At 45.3% G+C, this 19,732-nt stretch overlaps 2 protein-coding genes across 3 annotated transcripts in view; one reads left to right on the plus strand and one right to left on the minus strand.

Annotated features, from left to right (window-relative positions):
- Positions 1 to 16,154, minus strand: part of HIBCH (3-hydroxyisobutyryl-CoA hydrolase) — a 77,581-nt gene extending 61,427 nt beyond the window's left edge. For both annotated transcript variants that reach the window (XM_006113317.4, XM_014568603.3), the window contains exons 1-6: positions 16,023 to 16,154; positions 15,570 to 15,612; positions 13,919 to 14,059; positions 12,903 to 12,987; positions 11,567 to 11,647; positions 6,777 to 6,829 (exon numbers count right to left, since the gene is read on the minus strand). In XM_006113317.4, the coding sequence (XP_006113379.2) occupies positions 6,777 to 6,829; positions 11,567 to 11,647; positions 12,903 to 12,987; positions 13,919 to 14,059; positions 15,570 to 15,612; positions 16,023 to 16,051 (432 nt within the window). In that variant the 5' untranslated portion in view covers positions 16,052 to 16,154. The remainder of the gene's footprint in view (positions 1 to 6,776; positions 6,830 to 11,566; positions 11,648 to 12,902; positions 12,988 to 13,918; positions 14,060 to 15,569; positions 15,613 to 16,022) is intronic.
- Positions 3,229 to 19,732, plus strand: part of MFSD6 (major facilitator superfamily domain containing 6) — a 98,419-nt gene continuing 81,915 nt past the window's right edge. Inside the window, exon 1 of the mRNA XM_075934178.1 lies at positions 3,229 to 3,342. The gene's annotated coding sequence lies outside the window, so the exon portion shown is untranslated. The remainder of the gene's footprint in view (positions 3,343 to 19,732) is intronic.

A 19,732-nucleotide genomic window follows, 5' to 3' on the forward strand; every position in this document is an offset into this window, starting at 1 on the left:
GGACAGCCTGATTCAATAAGCAGGGAAAAGAAGATTCAATCGTCTAATACTCTATGATTTACTTTAGAGACATGAAACACTTACAAATTAGCTTCTTGGAATTAGCAACAATCTATAATAAATGTGCTTTGGTAAAAATTATGTACTGTGTTAAACAAATTACTCTATCCTATGCTTCATCTAATTCTGTTTTTGTTAAGCACGGATGTGAGAGTACAAACATTTCCAAAGTTACAGAAACTATATAGGCCATTTACAAATGCAATGATTTATCTTAAGCAAAATTCCACAAGGACCAGTTTTAGAACCAGCTCTGTTCAGTATCTCCAGCAACAATTTAGATAATGGCAGAGAAAGTACCCTTATAAAGTTTTCAGATGATATCAAGCTGGGAAAGATTGCAAGGGCTTTGGAGGATAAGGTCATAATACAAAATGATCTGGACAAACTGGAAAAAGGGTCTGAAGTAAACAGGATGAAGTTCAATAAGGACAAATGCAAAGTACTCCACTTAGGGAGGAACTATCAGTTTCACACATACAAAATGGGAAATGACTGCCTAGGAAGGAGTACTGCAGAAAGGGATCTAGGGGGTCATAGTGGACCACAAACTAAATACAAGTCAACAGTGTGACAGTGCTGCAAAAAAGCAAACATCATTTTAGGATGCATTAACAGCAGTGTTGTCAGCAAGACACAAGTCAGACTTCCACTCTACTCTGCATTTATTAGGCCTCAGTTGGAGTATTATGTCCAGTTCTGGGCACCACATTTCAGGAAAGATGTAGACGAATAGGAGAGGGTCCAGAGAAGAGCAACAAAAATTATTAAAGGTCTAGAAAAAAAGACCTATGAGGGAAGACTGAAACACCTAGGGCTGTTTAATTTGGAAAAGAGAAGTCAGAGGAGGAACATGATAGCAGTTGTTAAGTACCTAAAAGGGTGTTACAAGGAGGAAGGAGAAAAATTATTCTCCTTGACCTCTGATGATAGCACAAGAAGCAATGGGCTTAAATTGCAGCTCATTAGGAAAAGCTTCCTTACTGTTGTGCACTTAAGCACTAGAAATAAATTGCCTTGGGAGGTTATAGAATCTCCTTCACTGAAGACATTTATGAGTAGGTAAGACAGACGTCTGTCAGGGATGATGTGGATGATGCTTGGTCCTGCCATGAGGGCAGGAAACTGGACTTGAAGATTTCTCAAGGTGCCTTTCAGATCTAGTATTCTATGATCGTAGTGTAGAAGCTATTTTATGTTTAGCTAGAAGCCATCTTGTATATCAGAAACCATTTCAGCTTTTCTCTCAAGCACGTAGACCAGAGTGAACTTTCTGTCACCCAGTGAGAAGAGGCCTACAGGATGGGCTATTGGTATGTGTTAATTGGGCTGGTTGGGACAGGAGATGTACTCCCTCGTACCTGTCTGCCATCTTGTTGATAAGGCTTTGTTTTTCCAAATTTAATTGAGGATTTCTGTAATTGGATGCCCTGACGTCAGATTGTTTGGCTAAGGGTATAAAGATACTAGGATTGATTGTATTAGCAGCTTTACTGGGTCCGACTTTGCTGGGACCACATTTGGATCACTTTGCTTTACTGATCAATAAAGCAAATCAGTTGTTAGCCGCCTAAACAGAGAGGAGCGTGTTTTTGCTTCGACAGTAGTATTCATTAAACATGTAAAAATCAGAAAATCTGTTTATTCATTACTGCTCAGGTAAACATACAAACTGGGCAGAAGTGCCAACACTTCTTTTGAATTTAAGAAATGTTGTGACCTTTGTGGAAAGAACTAAATGATACTGAAACGAAAGAAAAAAAACAGGGCTTCTAATTAGCTAATAGCCAAATTGGTCTTCTTTTGTGGGACTATTGTAAGAGCTTGTATTAACTCAGGAGCTTTGCTTCCTTGCAGCATCTAACATATTTCCTCTGCACATTTTATATGCTAGAATATATAAAATACTAGAGCCTGTCGGCCAAAAAATTCCATGCACCCAAAATGACTATGCACTGATTGTCGGCAATGTTTAATATTTTAAAACAACATTGCAAGTTTTGAACTCGCTTTTTAAAATTTTCACTAAATGTGTCATTGCGCATCAACCATTCAATGTGAAGAGTAAAGGAAAGGCAAACTCTGATAGCTACTAAACAGCAGATATTGCTGAGGTTCTGAAACAGAAATCAAGGGTCCCTGGGGGGCTATAAGTAGGTTTCAAGGGATTTTCCAACCATGGCCAGTGTTAGATACACTAGAGGCAAGAACAGAAAGCCGAAGTCACACTGCATGGAACTGCAACTCAGGGCACTGAGCACCACACCCAAAGCTAAAACCAAAACCTGAGCTACTTAGCTTTGTGGTACCTCTGTGGCATGTGGGCCCAGATCACTGCCCTGCTTGCTACATCCTAACACAGGCCCTGACTTTTATATGCAGAAAAACAGTTTTGGCACAGCTAAGTTGTGGAGTTTTTAATAGCGTGTTGTGGCTACCTCAGACAAAAAGAGGCTGAGAAATACTGCTATGCTAAACAAGGACCTTCTCCTGCAAACTTTTGCATAAGCTATCTCTGTATAAAAATAATCTCACTAATCAATGGGACTACTTACTGGAGGTCCGGCTTCACAGTAGTAATTGGACGTGGGTAAGGCTTCATTTCTAGGAGCCAGAATTAGTATATTATAAAAAGTAAAATGAGCAGTAAATAGTATGGAGTCACAAAGCTTGCCTTTTTGTATCACCACTGCCAAGTAAGTTAAAAATTTGATGCAAAAGGGGTGACAGCACAGTGTCCAGCATAAAAAAAAAAAAAAAGAAACCAATCTGTGAAGTTAATATAAAACCACTGCAACCCACACAGTTGTGGAACAAATTTGTTTTCCCTCTTCAAATACCGGTACAAGACAATGCAAGGTCAGGAAAGCCCCAGACTTGTACTGCTGTTTGACCTGGGGGATTGTGACAGGGTGCCTGCCCTGCACTGGCCCTTTAAGACCAGGACTCAGACCCTGAGCCCGGGCTGGAAACAGAGGCCAGCTGAAGCTGTTAGGGCAAGTGATAGCCCAGCTGGCAGATATCTAGGGCAGCACAGTTGGCTTGGAGAGGCCAGCTGAAGCCATTAGGGCGAGTGAGAACCCAGCTGGCAGCTATATAAAGAAGCAGTTTGCTTAGAGAGGGGACCAGTGAAGGGCTGACTGCAGAGGAAGCAGGAGCTCCCAGGAGGGAGACCAGCTGGAGATAGCCAGCTAGGGCTGGGAGAGGGCCAGCCAAGACTCCCCTGGGCTAGGAGCCGGAGGCAAGGCCCAAGGTCTGGAGGCGGATTGCAAGGCAGCCTAGGTAAGCGGGGCAGTAAAGATAACCCCATGCCAATGATGAGCAACCCGTACAGATTGTAACTTGCCCTGAGAGGGGCTAGATGAGGAGAGTCAGGGGGCACTGAGGCACGGTGGGGGAGTGCACCCCTGACAGGGATGCTTACATACGCAGGTACAATGTCCTCCCGGCAGAGCTGCCAGCATGTGAATTTATTCTGGCAGAGCAGAACCCAAATTGCACAATCTGGCTGCTATGCTGGAACATTAGTGAAGTAAAAACTGCCTGGGCTGGTAATAACAAGAATTGTGTGGGTAAGGAGTCAGAAAATATTTTAATTGTCCTATGCTATGTTTCATATGTAAATTTCCTACGGTGATTAGACAGAGCACAGGCTGACCCTCTAAAATTTGGGACTCTCTCATCCAGCAACACCCATGATCCAGCGGGAGCACGGATATTGCTGGACCAGAGCCCCAGCTGGGCAGATTCAGAACTGCAGCCCAGGCTGAGCTGGCAGTGGGGAGCGCAGCCCCAGTGGGGCCGGAGTGCTGGGGAGCATGGTAGGGAGCGTAGCCGCAGCCCAAGCTCAAAGTAGCAGGGCTGGTGGCCAGGAGACAGTCATGGCCAGGGCTGGTGCGGTGGGAGGCACAGACCTGGCCACAGAGGTAGCAGGGCTTGAGGCAAGAATAAAGGTAACACATCTATGTTTAGTTAGAGTTGAGGGTTCTTAAGTGAAAAGTTTATTAGTTTAATAATTTAACTCTGGGAAAGCTGCTTACATACTGTTTCTGTGACCTTCTGAGGATCCCAACACAAAGTTTGGGGAAATATGATATAGTAAGCTATGTATATTAGAAAAAATGAAAAGAATAATCTAGATAAAACTAGTCAAGCAAAACGCACCAAAAGACCAAAAAAAAACCTACACCATCTTACTTGCATCCAGGGACTCTATTAGCCCTATGATGTGCCAAGAAACAAATGCTATCCTCTTTCGCTTGCTAGCAGATGTTTATTTTTATATGTACGTTTATTTTTATATGTACATATCTATGGGCACTATTTTCTAGACAAGGCAACACTAAAAAATGGGTAGTCAATTCAGACAGCTACTCCTTTCCCACAGCTTATTTCCATAGCTTGCTATAATGCGACACCACTCTTACTATTGGTACTACAGGCAGTCCCCGGGTTACGTACAAGATAGGGACTGTAGGTTTGTTCTTAAGTTGAATCTGTATGTAAGTCGGAACTGGCGTCCAGATTCAGCCGCTGCTGAAACTGACCGCCAGTTCTGACTTACATACAGATTCAACTTAAGAACCCCAAGCGTCCCCAAGTCAGCTGCTGCTGAAACTGATCAGCAGCTGATTCCAGGAAGCCTGGGGCAGAGCAACTCTGCCTCAGGCTTCCTGCAGTCAGCGCTGGTCAGTTTCAGCAGAAGCTGACTTGGGGACGCCTGGGGCAGAGCAGCTGGGGTGCTGCTGGGTTGCTCCAGTAGCGCCGCTCCTCGGCACTACTGGAGCAACCCAGCAGCACCCCATCTGCTCTGCCCCAGGTGTCCTGATTCAGCCACTGCTGAAACTGACCAGCAGCGGCTGAATCAGGACCAGAGCAGCTGGGGTGCTGCTGGGTTGCACCAGTAGCGCCCAGAGCGGCGCTGCGGGACCAACCGGCAGCACCCCAGCTGCTCTGCCACAGGCGTCCGGAGAAAAGCCTAGTCTGCTGGGGGGGGGGGGGGGGGGGGGGGCGTACTAGCTGCGCCCCCCCCACCCCAGCAGACCAGGAAGACTCGGGCGGCGGACCGAGATGCACTGCGGTCCCGCCGCCTGGGTCCTTCGCGGCTTTGCTCCCGGTCTCCCTGGTCTGCTGGAGACCAGCAGACCAGGGAGACGGGGAGCGCCTCTGAGGACGCCAGCAGCGGAGCAGCCCAGGCGCGCCTGGGGTGCCCCGCTGCCCGAGCCGCCGCCCCCCCCCCCCCCCCCGCGGCTTTGCAAAGCGCAGGGAAGTTGGCGGGACAGTCCAGGCGCGCCTGGGGTGCCTCGCTGCCCGAGCCCCCCCCCCCCCCCCCCCGCGGCTTTGCAAAGCGCGGGGAAGCCGGCAGCGGGGCAGTCCAGGCGCGCCTGGGGTGCCTCGCTACCCGAGCCCCCCCCCCCCGCGGCTTTGCAAAGCCACGGGGGGGCTCGGGCAGCGAGGCACCCCAGGTGCGCCTGGACTGCTCCGCCGCCGGCTTCCCCGCGCTTTGCAAAGCCACGCGGGTGTGGGCTCGGGCAGCGGGGCTGCCCCGCTGCCCGAGCCCCTCCGCGGCTTTGCTCTGCGTCTTCCTGGTCTGCAGACCAGGGAGAAGCAGAGCAAAGCCCCAGAGTACACGGGCAGCAGGACCGCGAGGTCCCGCAGTCTGTGTATTCTGGGGCAGCCCCGTTCGTAACTGCGGATCCGACGTAAGTCGGGGACTGCCTGTACTTCCATTCCTGTTTACTCAAATGCCACTAGTAAAATTGTTTAAGGTAATGCTGTTGCCAAAGACAATTAGGATGCTTTTTCACTGGGTTGAAAGCTAACATCATCTAGTGATCACTCAAATATTCTTATCAAAAAATAAAAATTCATTCCATACAGACATACTCCGTTGCCAAACAAATCACTCAGACACAAATCCAACAATTTCCAGATCTCGTCACAAAAAATACAGGCTTTCTCCTATCACATGATCATCTCTGCTAGGATTTGAATGTGACAGTGAAACTTGAAAGGTCAAATTAATGGAAAAAAGACAGCAATATATATCCTAAGTGAGAGTATTGTGTTTGTGGCATTGTGTATGCATTGTGATATCATTAACAAATTGGGTGTGCACCAATCTAGCTAATTAGTTATTTGTATATTTCAGATTTCTAACCTTTAAAAAAGTTAACTAAGGATAGCGTCAAGGGCAAATGATCAGAACTGGAAGAGATCTGTCTATATTATACATGTTAATGTCCCCACTTTTAGATTCTTATACCAAAATTCCAGCTTCCTTTATATAAGCTTCAATGTCCCTCTGCAGACTTCAAAGCTACTATCAAGGCCTCAGAGAAAAAAGCAGGTTTATCTTTAATAACTATCATTAAATAGCAGTCTGCTCTACTGTGGTAGAACTCTTAGTGTCATCTCTTTCCCTGTAATTGCACCTATACAATGTGAATGCTACCAAGAGAATGAGGTAAACATCCACCTTCAAAGACTTTGCAGTATACGTTTGACACGAAGTTATTCTGAGTCACTCCTAAAAATTAACTATTTTCTAAATGATGTATGCCAAGCAACACTTAATATCTAAAAATAACTGTTAAGTGATGGTGTTCTATGCACTTCTTGAAACTGTCAATTTTGCATCCCTCAGTGTTTTTAATCAACTATTACATTAACACATACAAGACATCTTAACTACTTCAATTAGACATTTTACTTACACCTCCCATTGTAATCCCATCAATAAGTGCCACATACAGCTTCCGGCAGGTACCTAACAAAAATGTAACAATTAGGCATATGTAATACATTTTTGTAGGAATGTACACTAGCCCCTTCCTAGACACATCTGTGATGCACATACCACAAATTTCTCTTTAACTGGCTGTACTTTTAACAGACAAATTACTTTATACAAAGATAATAGGGTAATATTTGTCACCACCCTATGTTACAGGTACTTGAAGTAGCTCTTAAATTATATAAACTTCACTACTGACTTGTCAGTTAATACTCTAGGAGGAGAATCCTAGAGGTACGTCTACCATCCTTAAGTATGCATTTTAAAAAGCAACCAGTAAACAAACCTATATTTTTTAAGACTAAGTGTGTGAATACCTAAACATCCTGGCTATGTATACACTGCAGGATTTCTGTGCAAGAATAGTTGTTCTTGCGCAAAAACTTGTGGAGCATCTACACCGCACACGCATTCTTGCACAAGTAAATTTACAGTCAAGCGTCAGAACAGAGGGCTTCTTATACATATTCTTATATATATTCCTCTCCCCATGAGGATTAAGCCCTCTTGTGCAAGAGCTCTTGGGCAAGAAAGCAGTGTGGACGGGCAACAGGGGTTTCTTGCGCAAGACACCCCAATGGCTAAAATGGCCATCAGTGCTTTCTTGCGCAAGAGCGCCCACACTGCCATGGACGCTTTCACACAAAAGCACATGGCAGTGTGGACGCACTCTTGCACAAGAGTTCTTGTGCAAAACAGTTCTTGTGCAAAAAAGCCTGCAGTGTAGATGTAGCCCCAGAGTAACTTAGAAAGTGCAAAACCAAGTCCCAGTTACTTCAAGAGCAGGTTTTTTGAATGAAGCTGTTTTAGTATTTTTAATTAATTCTAATAAGCAGATAAATACCAACTCATGCAGTTAGAGCAAATACCAACAAAATGCTAGAAAATGTAGAGTTATGGTTCCCACATCAATTTTAACACTCTCCGTGTTAAGGATGTTAAGTATTGGGTAACTGACTAATCAAATAGTTGATGCATTTCAGTGGATCATCCAGCTGATTCTGGGCTCCACAAGGTACTGCCGCTTTGAAATGCTGCAAGGAGCCTGACGCCAGGCTCCCTGAGGCATTCAAAGTGGCAGCGTCGCAGAGAGACGCTGACCCCAGGCTCCATGTGGTGCTGCCGCATTGAAGTACCCCACTTCTTCTCCTCCACTTGCTGCCTTTATCTGATAGTAGGAGGGGGGAGCAACTAGTCGACTATCCAATAAGCATTTGCTTATCGGATAGTCGACTAATCCTTTACATCCCTACTCCATATATATGTATTTACTAGTAAACTTACCCAGCTTTACCCGGGGCAAGAGGGGGTACAGAAGGACTGTGCAGGCTCACTCACCAGCTTCTACCCAGGGCTGACCCAGAAGGGGCTGCTCAGCACAGTGGGCGGCTGCTCCCCAGGGCTGGGGCGCTTGCTGTCCCTTTGTAGTCATTCATGAGTATAACAGTCCCTGCTATCTCTCACACCTCTTTGTTTGATACAAATAAGTCGCGTTCAACACACAACCCATTGTCCTCACACAACCAAACCCTGACCTTGCCTTAAGTTATGATAAGAGGAAGGTGCATACCAAATTTAGTGGTCCTAGCTCTTACTGTTTAGGGGAAGTTCTTGAACAAACTCACACAGATGGACGCACAAACTCAAATATATAGTAGAGATGAGAAGGCCTTTCACTACAAGATCCACACAGGAGTAGCGTGAAATAATATTTAGCAAATATAACAAAGCAATTGCACTTTATCCACATCAGCATAGAACATGCAATATTACTGAATGGGCTCTTAAATTGATCTTTGTATTATATCTCCACTTTAATTTTTAAAAAAACTATATTTGGTGACAACTTTAGATATGCACTAGAGGTGCTTTTCATATATACAAAATCTCACATGCATAAACTGACATTCTTTAAATCTCTCTGATATGAATGCTATCAGACCACACTTAGCAAAAATATACATTTCTTTTATATAAGCTTTATTAAAGTCATAATCAATATTCATTTATATGTACTTTAAAACTTTACCATAGGCTTTAAAGTCCTCTGTGGTCTTTATTATACAAACACTGTGTTCTTATGCTCTTGCAGAATGCTAAAGTAAAACTATAAAACGGACTTGTCTCTCTTTCGTAGTCTAAAGTGAAATAACACATTAGTCAGATGTTAAATTCTCAGGGCTTGTTTATGTCTGAAATGTTACAGCAGCACCACAGTAGGATATCAGTATAGACCAGGCATGTCCAAAGTCCGGCCCGCGGGCCAATTGTGGCCCGTGTTCCGGTTTAATACGGCCCCACAGGTAATTTGGCAATATCTATCTTTTATGGCCCCCAACGAATCCATATGTATTGAGATGAATACATTGTAAAATCTCAGTTAATGTCAGTTGGTCTAAATCAGTTATAAATATATTTGGACACAACATGTATACAGGCAGTCCCCGGGTTACGTACAAGATAGGGACTGTAGGTTTGTTCTTAAGTTGAATCTGTATGTAAGTCAGAACTGGCGTCCAGATTCAGCCGCTGCTGAAACTGACCGCCAGTTCTGACTTACATACAGATTCAACTTAAGAACCCCAAGCTTCCCCAAGTCAGCTGCTGCTGAAACTGATGAGCGCTGATTCCAGGAAGCCTGGGGCAGAGCAACTCTGCCTCAGGCTTCCTGTAGTCAGCGCTGGTCAGTTTCAGCAGCGGCTGACTTGGGGACGCCTGGGGCAGAGCAGCTGGGGTGCTGCTGGGTTGCTCCAGCAGCACCGCTCCTCGGCGCTACTGGACCAACCCGGCAGCACCCCAGCTGCTCTGCCCCAGGCGTCCTGATTCAGCCACTGCTGAAACTGACCAGCAGCGGCTGAATCAGGACCTGGGGCAGAGCAGCTGGGGTGCTGCCGGGTTGGTCTAGTAGTGCCCACAGCGGGTGCTGCAGGACCAATCCGCAGCGCCCCAGCTGCTCTGCTCCAGGGTCCAAAACAAAAGCCTGGTCTGCTGGGGGGGGGGGGGGGGGGCGCACACTAGCCGCGCCCCCCCCAGCAGACCAGGGACACGGGGAGCCGCGCCTCTGAGGCTTTGCTCTGTCAAAGCCTCAGAAGAGCGGGAACCTGCCCGGTGCCCCTGGTCTGCTGGAGACGGTCTCCAGCAGACCAGGGGCACGGGAGCAGCTTACGAACGGGGCTTTCTTGCCCCGGAGCTCGCAGGCAGCAATCCGCTACCTCGACCTCCGGGGCAAGAAAACCCCGTTCGTAAGTGCGGATCCGACATAAGTCGGATCCGCGTAAGTCGGGGACTGCCTGTACTTGGTGTTATGTTCCTGTTCATATTTTTTGAACTTAAAAGTTGACAGACAACCTTTATTACCAATAATATGTAATGTACTTTACAATGTTCCTGACATATTTCAGCTTCCTGGATTTTTTTTTTCATCTGGCCTTCAGATATGAAAGGCAGAGTGATTTAACACCTGTTTAGATTTGTCATCCATGTGACGAAATGAAAAGTATGCCGTTTGCAATAAATCTTGCATAAAATAGTTAATTTGCATTTAATTTTAATGGTTCAAAGAATGTCAGGCAAAATGGTTGGCCCTCACACTTGTTCACTTCATCAAATCTGGCCCTCTTTGAAAAAAGTTTGGGCACCCCTGGTATAGACACTATCCATGCCAACGAAAGGAGTTCTCCCATTGGCACATTGTAATCCGCCTCCCACAGGGGTGGTAGGTAGGTCAATGGAAGAAGTCTGCCATTGACTTAACGTAAGTATATACGCAAGATTAGCTCAGCTTCACTACCTTTGAAGATCAAGATTTCCTTCACAACGATGAGTGACATAGCCAATCACGCTATTTTTTAGCACAGACCATGCCTCAATATTATTAATCTAAGGCTGTTGTAAGAACTCACTTTTCAGAAATATTAATGTTTAATCTGAAAATGTACTTTAGGTACACCTGAATTGTCATACAACATTGAAACACTGGTCCTTCTAGTCAGTATCTTGTATGTCACTAGTAGCAGATGCTGCCAAGGAAAACTTAAGCCCAGAATACTCAATTAAACATGTCTGCAGAAAAAGCTGCTTCCTGACTCCAAATTGCTAGTAACTGATTTTTTGCTCTGAAGAATGTTAACCCACACACAGTTTATATTGTCTGTAAATAGATTATTAACATAAAGGTCCAATCTTTCTGAATATTAAGCCATTTGCCATAGTAATAATCAGTAGAACGGTTACAAATTGTTACCAAATTAGTGAAGAATTGCCTTCTAGCTTCACTAAGTACTTAATGTAAGGATGAGGTGGCAAATACAGGTGTGCCCACTTAATGTATCCTGTCACATCTTAGTCTTCCCTATATTACATAATTATCTAGAACACTTAATCTGCAAATCTAGGATTTACTTTACCCATTATTCAACTGTACTGAATTACTGGCAATCCCCATGATGAAAACAAACTATTTAACAGTTTAAAACAGAAAATGAATACTTTACACGATCTCAAGTGATTATCCACTGCCAAATTAGAGGTAGATTACCAAAACTGGCACTTAGTCAGAAAAATTAATATCTTCAGATTTCATCTTTACCTCTGTTACCAGTTCTATACAATTAAGTGTTGAATTTATGCTTAGAGCCACCATTGTGAAAAACCAAATCTACAAATATTCTAAAGGTATTTAGATTTGGAAACCCCTTTGTACACACATACCAATAGCATTGTTCAGCATGTATTCTTCTCTGAAGAAATCTTGTGCTAGCCTATCTCCAACTTTTCCAGCTTCTGTGATAGCTAGTAAAGACAAAATGAACTAAATTACTTGATTAAAAATTGAACCATCACAACAAAACTTAATTTGCAATATTAAATATCTTATATATTAAATTAATATTCACAATAAGCAGAGACTTGTGTACTCTGAAAGATTTAAATTCTGTAGAAAGGACACGTTTTCTGTGGGGTTTTTTTAGTGCAGTAAACCAAAGGGTGGCAATCATCAGCAAACTTAAATTGATTTTAATTACTTAAATACAATCAATATCATTATTCTTGAGTTAGTCGCATGATTATTTTTCTCCATAATTTGTTATGGGAACATGTTCAATCAGCATCCTGTTCTCATTAAAGTTATGCCTCCTGTATTCATGAGCCTTTCCTACTGGCTGACAGCTTCATACTTAAATTTCACTGAAATTATCATGACAGTCAATGATTAGTGAGGAAAAGCCAATCTCTTAAGCAGCAAAAACAATTCCTACTAAAGATCCTGAATTCTGGAAAATGGGGACCAGTACTGGGAGGACACTAACTTACAATGATCTGACAGGTTGTTACATTTTCAGCCTCTGAAGCATTTTCAGGGTGCATGGGTTTTGTTAAATGAAACAAAGTAATCTACTCTGGAGCTAACAAACATATGAACACTGTGATCATATCAAGTCAAATATAAGCAGGTGGGTTTTGGTAACATGACTATTTGGGTCTTCAGTATCAGTGGGTTCTCTAATACAGCCACCAGACAGCAAGGGCAGATACCCTTAATAGCATGGGATCTCTTTGAGGAGACAAGTTCTTCCTTCTCGCTACTATGTTCACAACCAGTTGTGACTGAAGTAAGCTTTAGCCTGCTACCTGGTTACTATTCAACCATACAAAAATTTAGCTATCCTAATGTAAATACAGTTTTGCTTTATCTCTGTATTATCTACATAAAATAAAAAGCAGCTTATAAAATTAGTAAATGTTTTAAAATGTTAAAATCTTGATGCTCAGACAACAGTATCCATTTACTTCAATATTACTAATTGATGTATGCCCTTTACTTAGAATGGAGGAGTAATATTTTTCATCTAAAGAAATGAATTGTTCCCATGAAAGCTCATGATACTACCTCTATTTTGTGTTAATATCTAAGATGCTGCAGAACCATTCGTTGCTGTTGGGCTTTGGGGGGGGGGGGGGGGTGAAGTAACTAATCACTGAAAGTTGTATGTCACAATTGTTAAACAGTGACCAGTGTGACTTCAGCACATTCTCAAGCCCTTACCTCTGATATCACCCCCCGCACAGAAAGCCTTTCCTCCAGTTCCTTTTATAATTATTAGAAAAGTTTCAGGATCTTTCTCCCATGTCTAAAAGGAAAGACACAAATATTATTCCCCAATATATAAAAATTCACTTAACACAATTTTTCCAAATAATATCTCTGGTCATTATTCTTACACCTTCCAGAAAATGAGCCATATACTATTGACATTTCAACTGAACCCTAAAAAATGTACAATAGGTAGGACTTGGAAAATATACTAATGCAGCTGTATAGAAATCCTTCGGGGGGGGGGGGGAAGGGAGGGGTTTATCATCCATTACTGCTGAATTTATTATTTCCCTTGTAAAAAAATAAGTGTCTGTCCCCTGAAGAAACTTTCAGTTCATACATGGAAGCTTAACTGATATAGAGAATTATTCCTGAGTGCACAGAAAGACAGCTCAGGGGCAATTCACACAGTTACAAAGTTCTGCATTATATCCATATCTTAATCCCTTTCCTATATGGTAATAACTTATACCAATATAAATATTTATACCAAAATAACTACATCCACACTACAGAAGGGGGAGGAGATGTACAGTTACATTTATTTCTATATTTAGACAATCAGGATTTAGACTACTTCATCTATTTTCTCCCCACTCCAAACCCTGATTACATAATCTTTTGGAGAAGGGCACCCAAAACACCACAAATGCAACAATGTTCAGCATTTAACTAAAATGTAGAAAGTTAGTTGGGGAACAAAAGTACCAATCAAATGTGGATTTTATATCTAATCTGTAGGCCAGAATGATATTTAAAACTGTGCGAGTAGTCTCTCTGAATTCAGTGGAGCTAGTCAAGTGTATGTTGAAGTAGCTAATTGAAACAGTCTTAATGAGATTTAATCAGTGACTCCATACAAGAAGTTACAGATGGATTAGAAAGAACCAAGTAGCAGCTGCTTTAGATTTAAAAATATTAGTAGTGTGTACAAATTTAGGCTGAGTTAAAATAAAGCCACTAACCTTTAACCGTGGATAAATCTGTCGAATCATGGAAAGATTTAACGCATTTAGAGCCTTTGGTCTATTCATAGTTATTACTCCAGCACACCCTCTCTTTTCCAATAACACTTCAGCTGAAGAATCTGTATGCTTGGACATATTCTGTATATGCAAAAATATGGAAACTAAAACATCTTTTATGTTACATAACCATACCGTAAAGCGAGACAATCTACTTCCATAAATATTCTCAGAACTCACCTTAACTGTGGTTAAGGTTATTATATGTTGACAGTTCTAGACTTATATTTTCCAACACTGCATATTTAAAGATCGATTTCGGCTATTCTAATATTTGGAAATAACTTTTGTGTTGTACATTTTCTGAAGTATTTTCCATGTTTATTTAGGACAGGAGTGGAGAACCTAAGGCCCGGGGAACAGACACAGCCTCCAGCTTGCCTGGATCTGGCCCCGGAGGCTATGGGCTCCATCTCCAGCATTGAGGAGCCCCTGATGGCACTTCAGCCTCCCACCCCCACCCTAATGGAGCTGAAGCACACAAAGTCTACTAGCCTAGGCCCCACTAGGCTCTGGCGTGCCAGGAGAATGACGGATTGTCATTCTTAATTGTGGGCTATGTGAGGTGAGGGGTTGTTTGGTTTGTTTTTTTTTTTTTGTTCTCTGGTCCCCGACTGATTTTTCTGTGGTTCAGCAGCCCCCAAACCAAAAACAGTTCCCCACTCCTGGTTTAAGCAATTAGTTATAATTAACATGTTAACATCCCTAACTGAAAACACTTAAGTTACTACGATGTACAAGACAATTCTCTTCTCCTCCTCACAGTACACATTTGATCATGACAAATAACTCTGTCCATGTTTGGCAATATTATACATGCTTATGAAAATAATTTTCATAAGCAATCTCAATTTAAGTCAAAACAAATGTAAACTAAAATATACAGAAAAGAGTTTAGCATACTGAAAAACACTGTTTGAAACTACTTAGAAAAACAGATCACTAACAAGGGGTGGGATGCCAAAAAGTAATCAGTATTATTTATTAAGCACAAATTAATTTTGGGTACAACTAGACTACATGCCTCTGTCACCAGAGGCATGTAAATTAGGCTACTAGACATAGTAAAATGAAGCAGCGATTTAAATAATCGCCGCTTCATTTAAATTTACATGGCTGATCAGCTGTTTGTCAGCTCAGCACGATAGTCTGGACGTGCGGGTGTCGACATCAAAGGTACTTGTCGACCACCCAGGTATATACCTTTGATGTCGACACCCGCGCGTCTAGACTATCGTGCTGAGCCGACAAACAGCCGATCAGCTGTTTGTCGGCTCAGCGCGGCAGCCATGTAAAGTTAAATGAAGCAGCGATTATTTAAATCGCCGCTTCATTTTACTATGTCTGGTAGCCTAATCTACACCCCTCTGGCGACAGAGGCATGTAGTCTAGACGTACCCTTTGTAAACGGAACATGTAGTGAACTGCAGCTCACATGGAACTGGCTACTATAGACCTAAATATTAAAGCAGTTTATCGGATACCATTGCCACGGTTGAACACACTAACGAATTCTACACATTCTCCACTACGTAAGAGGGAGACGTTAAAAATCTGCTTTTCACACTCCCGGACAGAACCTCATGCTTACCAGGTGCTGCAGTATCACCTGTAATCTGCTGAAGGGCCTCCACCTGAAAGAAGAAAGCCAGGCTCAACAGCCGCTCAAGCGTTTCACAAATGCAAAGGCTCCGAATGAGGCGCGCTGGCCTTGGTAGGGGTGTTTCTAGCGGTGCGGGCTGGCTCGCGCTGGTACGCGCACGCGCACAAGCCGCCTGCCCAGGCGTAGCGCGGGGCCCAGGGGAGCAAGGCTCCCCCTTGGACGCCACACACAGGCCTGTGGTAAATCGCGGCTCTATCACAAGGGGCTTCCACGCGCCGGGCTGCAGGGGGCCCCTCCCGTTGGGTCCGGCCCGTCAGTGACAGCGGGACACCGAGCTAGGGGCAGCCTCTGGCCGCCAGGGACGGGCCCCCCGGACCCGTGGGGGGGGGGGGAGGGGCGGAGAACGGGCCCGCAGCTGCCGCCCTTTCCCTCTCACGTTACCTGGGGAGCTGCCTCGTCACCGGCCCCATCCCTGCGCGCGGGGAGACAGTGCGGCCGGCCCCTGCGGCGCAGCCGATGCGCGTCACCGCCGCGCGCCCCTGGGCACGAAACAATCGCACCCGGCGGAAGGGCGAGCAAGCGGAAGTGATGTCATCCCAGAGCCCAGCACGTGGTGCGTCGCCGTGGTACGCGAGCGGCCGCCTTGGCGCGTGAGCATCCGCTGCCCGCCAGAGGGCGGGGCGGAGTCGGGGAGGGCCGCTCCTCTCTCGCGCTCGTGCATCGCCACGCTCCCGCAGCCCCCAGCCCCCCCCTCTCAGAGCCGGCCGGGGCCGCGGGAGCAGTCACCCGGCGCTGCTCACCCCCGCCGCGTGTCCGCCCCCCAGTGTTCCCTGCGCTGCTGGTCAGCCCCCGCGCACCTCTGCCTGTGCAGCCCTACACGTCGCCCTGGTCGTTACCGTGACCATATTTTCCGCCCCAAAAATGGGGACCCGTGAGCTGCGGGCCCTACCATAAATCAAACATTAATCACGCCCCTTGACCTTGTTGACCACGACCTGGACCCTTCAAACCTTGCCCACCTGCCATAGGAAATCCCACCCTCAGGGGAGTACTTCTGGGGTGTACGCAGGGGTGGCCCGTCCATAGAGGTGAACTAGGCGGTCGCCTAGGGCACCAAGTTAAATGGGGCGCCAAATGGTGGTGCAATATCATCGAGGGGTTTGGAGGTGGGGGTGCTGATTGCATGGTTTGCCTAGGGCGCCAGTTGCTGGCAGCTAGTCTAGGGCTGCCCCTGTGTAGATGGACACATGACTGGAGGTAAAGGGTGTCCTGAGATCCTCCCCCCCCCCCCCAAGAACTCCTCCCACCACCCTCTACCAGTCTGGACAGATGTGGGCCCTGTAGAAGATGCTGGTGATATGTTGTGTGTGTAGGGGCAGAGTGGGTATGACAGTGAGTAGTGTGTGTATAGATGCTGGTGGTGTAATTGCCATAAAGTAGATTTGAATTTTGATAGTGGTAGTGCCTATAGGCATGGAGTGAATGTACTGGAGGAGCTGTGTGTAGTGGCAGGGTGTGTGGAAGTGGCACTATGGGCAGCATACACATGATAGTGTAGTAAACAGGATGTGTGAGTAGGTTCTGGTAGCAAAACGGTGTGGTGGGGATTGGGTGTGGCTCTGTGGACAGGGCCAAAGGTGGGGTGTGGGGGGTGGAGACAGGGACTGTCATGGGGAGGTGGTGCTGGCTCCTGGCTGCAGGGGTCTCTGTTTCCTACAAGCTAGGCTGGTTCTAGCAGCTTGGAGTAGGGAAGGCCCAGTTCCCATCAGGTGGTCACAGGCGGGAGCTGAGCAATGCAAAGCTAAGTGGGAAAGACACCCTCCTTTTTGTCGCTGTGGACGCGCCGTTGCCTATTAATTCAATTAAAATGGTATTGTTTCATATAGATTTTGGCTGTGATTTCAAATTAACTCAATTTACAAAGTTGAAAAGTATTTTTCCTGACTACCAGTGCTTCCTATTTCAGACCCTAGAATGAGTTATCAAGACAGATGTATTGTCCAAATGTAGGAATGTTTATGTAGCAGACTCATTGGATGACAGTGATTGCAATGGCACATGGTGGTGAAGAAATTTCACTTTTTAATCTCCTGGTCTCTCTTATTGTGTGTTAGAATTGTTAAAATTAAAAAAACAGTGAAGATCCATAAGAATTCTCTTTATTCTTTTAAAATTTATTCCAGTGGATGCTGGAATTTTTGGACTGAATAGTGCTTTGGGCCAGAGCTGAATTCACTGAGAAGCTGAAATCACTAACAGCAGAAATCACTAGGTTTGGCACCGAGCCAAATCTACCACAAGCCAGCGAAAGATGTGACAAGTAAGATGAGCAGCAACAGGGCAGCAATGGAGAGGCATGAGGAGCAGCCAGCAGAATAGTGATAGCTAGGGGTGACTGATGGAGAAGTGCAAGAAGCAGCCAGCAGAGCAGCGCTAGAGAGCAGCCAACAGGTAGATGGAGAGCAACCAACAGAGTGGATGAGATGCCTCCTACCTCCCTCTCACTCTGGATAGGAGGTGAACTCTGTGGATGCGCCTGTGAACTCTGGTCTGCCCTGACCAAGGCCAGTGACTGTGAGTGGGGTGCAGAGAAGGGTTGGGTATGTGAAGGGGACATATACATTGCTGGACTTGAGAGCCTGCGAGGAAAAGGCCATTGCCCAACCTGCTTAAGTGGGGATGTTTATTCATGGCTTTGGTTATGAAGTCTGTTTTAGGTGTTTTCCCAAATTAATTCCACGTTACTTCTCTCTTTTCATTAAAGGTTTCTTTTCTACACACAGACTCTGTGCTTCTGAATGGAGAAGCATTGCCTCCCAGAGGCGCCCACGGTGTGGTGTGAATTTCCCAAGTTACTGGGTGAGGGCTTGAGCCAGTTCTGTGCTGGATGGATGGAGAGGAACCCCTAGATATTGAACCTGGCCTTGGCTGCTGCTGGTGCTACCTGGCAGTAGGGTTATAAAGAAACATTGCTGTGATAATTGAGAAAGGAATGTAAGGCTTCATTTGTTTTAAGGCAAAATAACTTTTTCTGGTTAGCTTTAAACTCTTTTTGTTCCTAGATTTGCAGCACTGTTTCTCAAATCTCTGCTTCTATCAAGGCAAGCACTGGTCACTGGTTCAGACCAGTGCAACCATCGGGGCAGCTTTGCAAAGCACACTCTGGGCATTGTGGTTCTAACACACGGAAGAGACTGGGAGATTTTGGGGCTCCGTACTCAGGACATTTTGATCCGGGCCATTAGAGTGGCCTCATGGCTTTCAGCACCTGCCCCAGCCAGGGCCAGGACCCTCCCACCAGGCAGAACAAAGCTTCAGAAAGCAGAAGTGGGAAGTTCCAGGGTTCCTGCCCCCAAAAAACTTCCTCCTCAGCAACACCGCTATCCTGCCTCACTCCCCAGACAGCCCCTGGCCCAGAAATGCCCAGACTCAAAGAAAACTGGCATTGTGCTCAGTCTGTCCCACATGGACACCTCCCAATCCTGCTCCTGCTGCAAGGCTTTGCTCCTGGTTCCCATGTGAACAGGCCCCAGCTGCTTGGAGACTGACCTGGGCGTGGGTCTCTGCCACTCCCTGAGGTAGGTTTCATGCTCAGCCGTTTCCCAGGGATGCAGGCAGGTCAGTTCCTGTCCCTTTGCTGTAGGAAAACGCCCTTCTCCCCATGGCACTTCTGGACCATTCACACTGAACCACCTTTGCCTCCCTCAGAAGTGGTGCTCCAGAAGCCAGGGGTTGGGCTATGGCACTTCCCACAGCAACCCTTGGCTGCAAATGGCAAACCGGAGCCAATGGGAGCCACGAGGCTCTGCGGCTGCAGTGCCAGTAAATAAACAAACTGCAGCGGGCAGTTAACAGGTTTCTCAGAGTGGATCCATGGACCACTTTGAGAAACTCTATTCTAAATTGACTTCGAGCGTGAATAGGGCTGCACCAGTTCCCAAAACCATATGGGCTACATGGTAGAAGCTAATGGTAAGTACAAGTTTTTTTAAAAGTGGTTTTGAATACAGGGCAATGCTCTCTAGAAAAGCCAGCTACAAATGTTTTAGCAGATTTGGAGATGGGAGTCTATTTGAACATAGCTTAAAATTATTTTCAAACAGGGTTTTATCTTTGAGGTTAAGCATTTAGATGTGATCCTGCAATGAAGT

This window comes from Pelodiscus sinensis, chromosome 7 (assembly GCF_049634645.1).
Source record: "Pelodiscus sinensis isolate JC-2024 chromosome 7, ASM4963464v1, whole genome shotgun sequence".
NCBI lineage: Eukaryota > Metazoa > Chordata > Testudines > Trionychidae > Pelodiscus > Pelodiscus sinensis.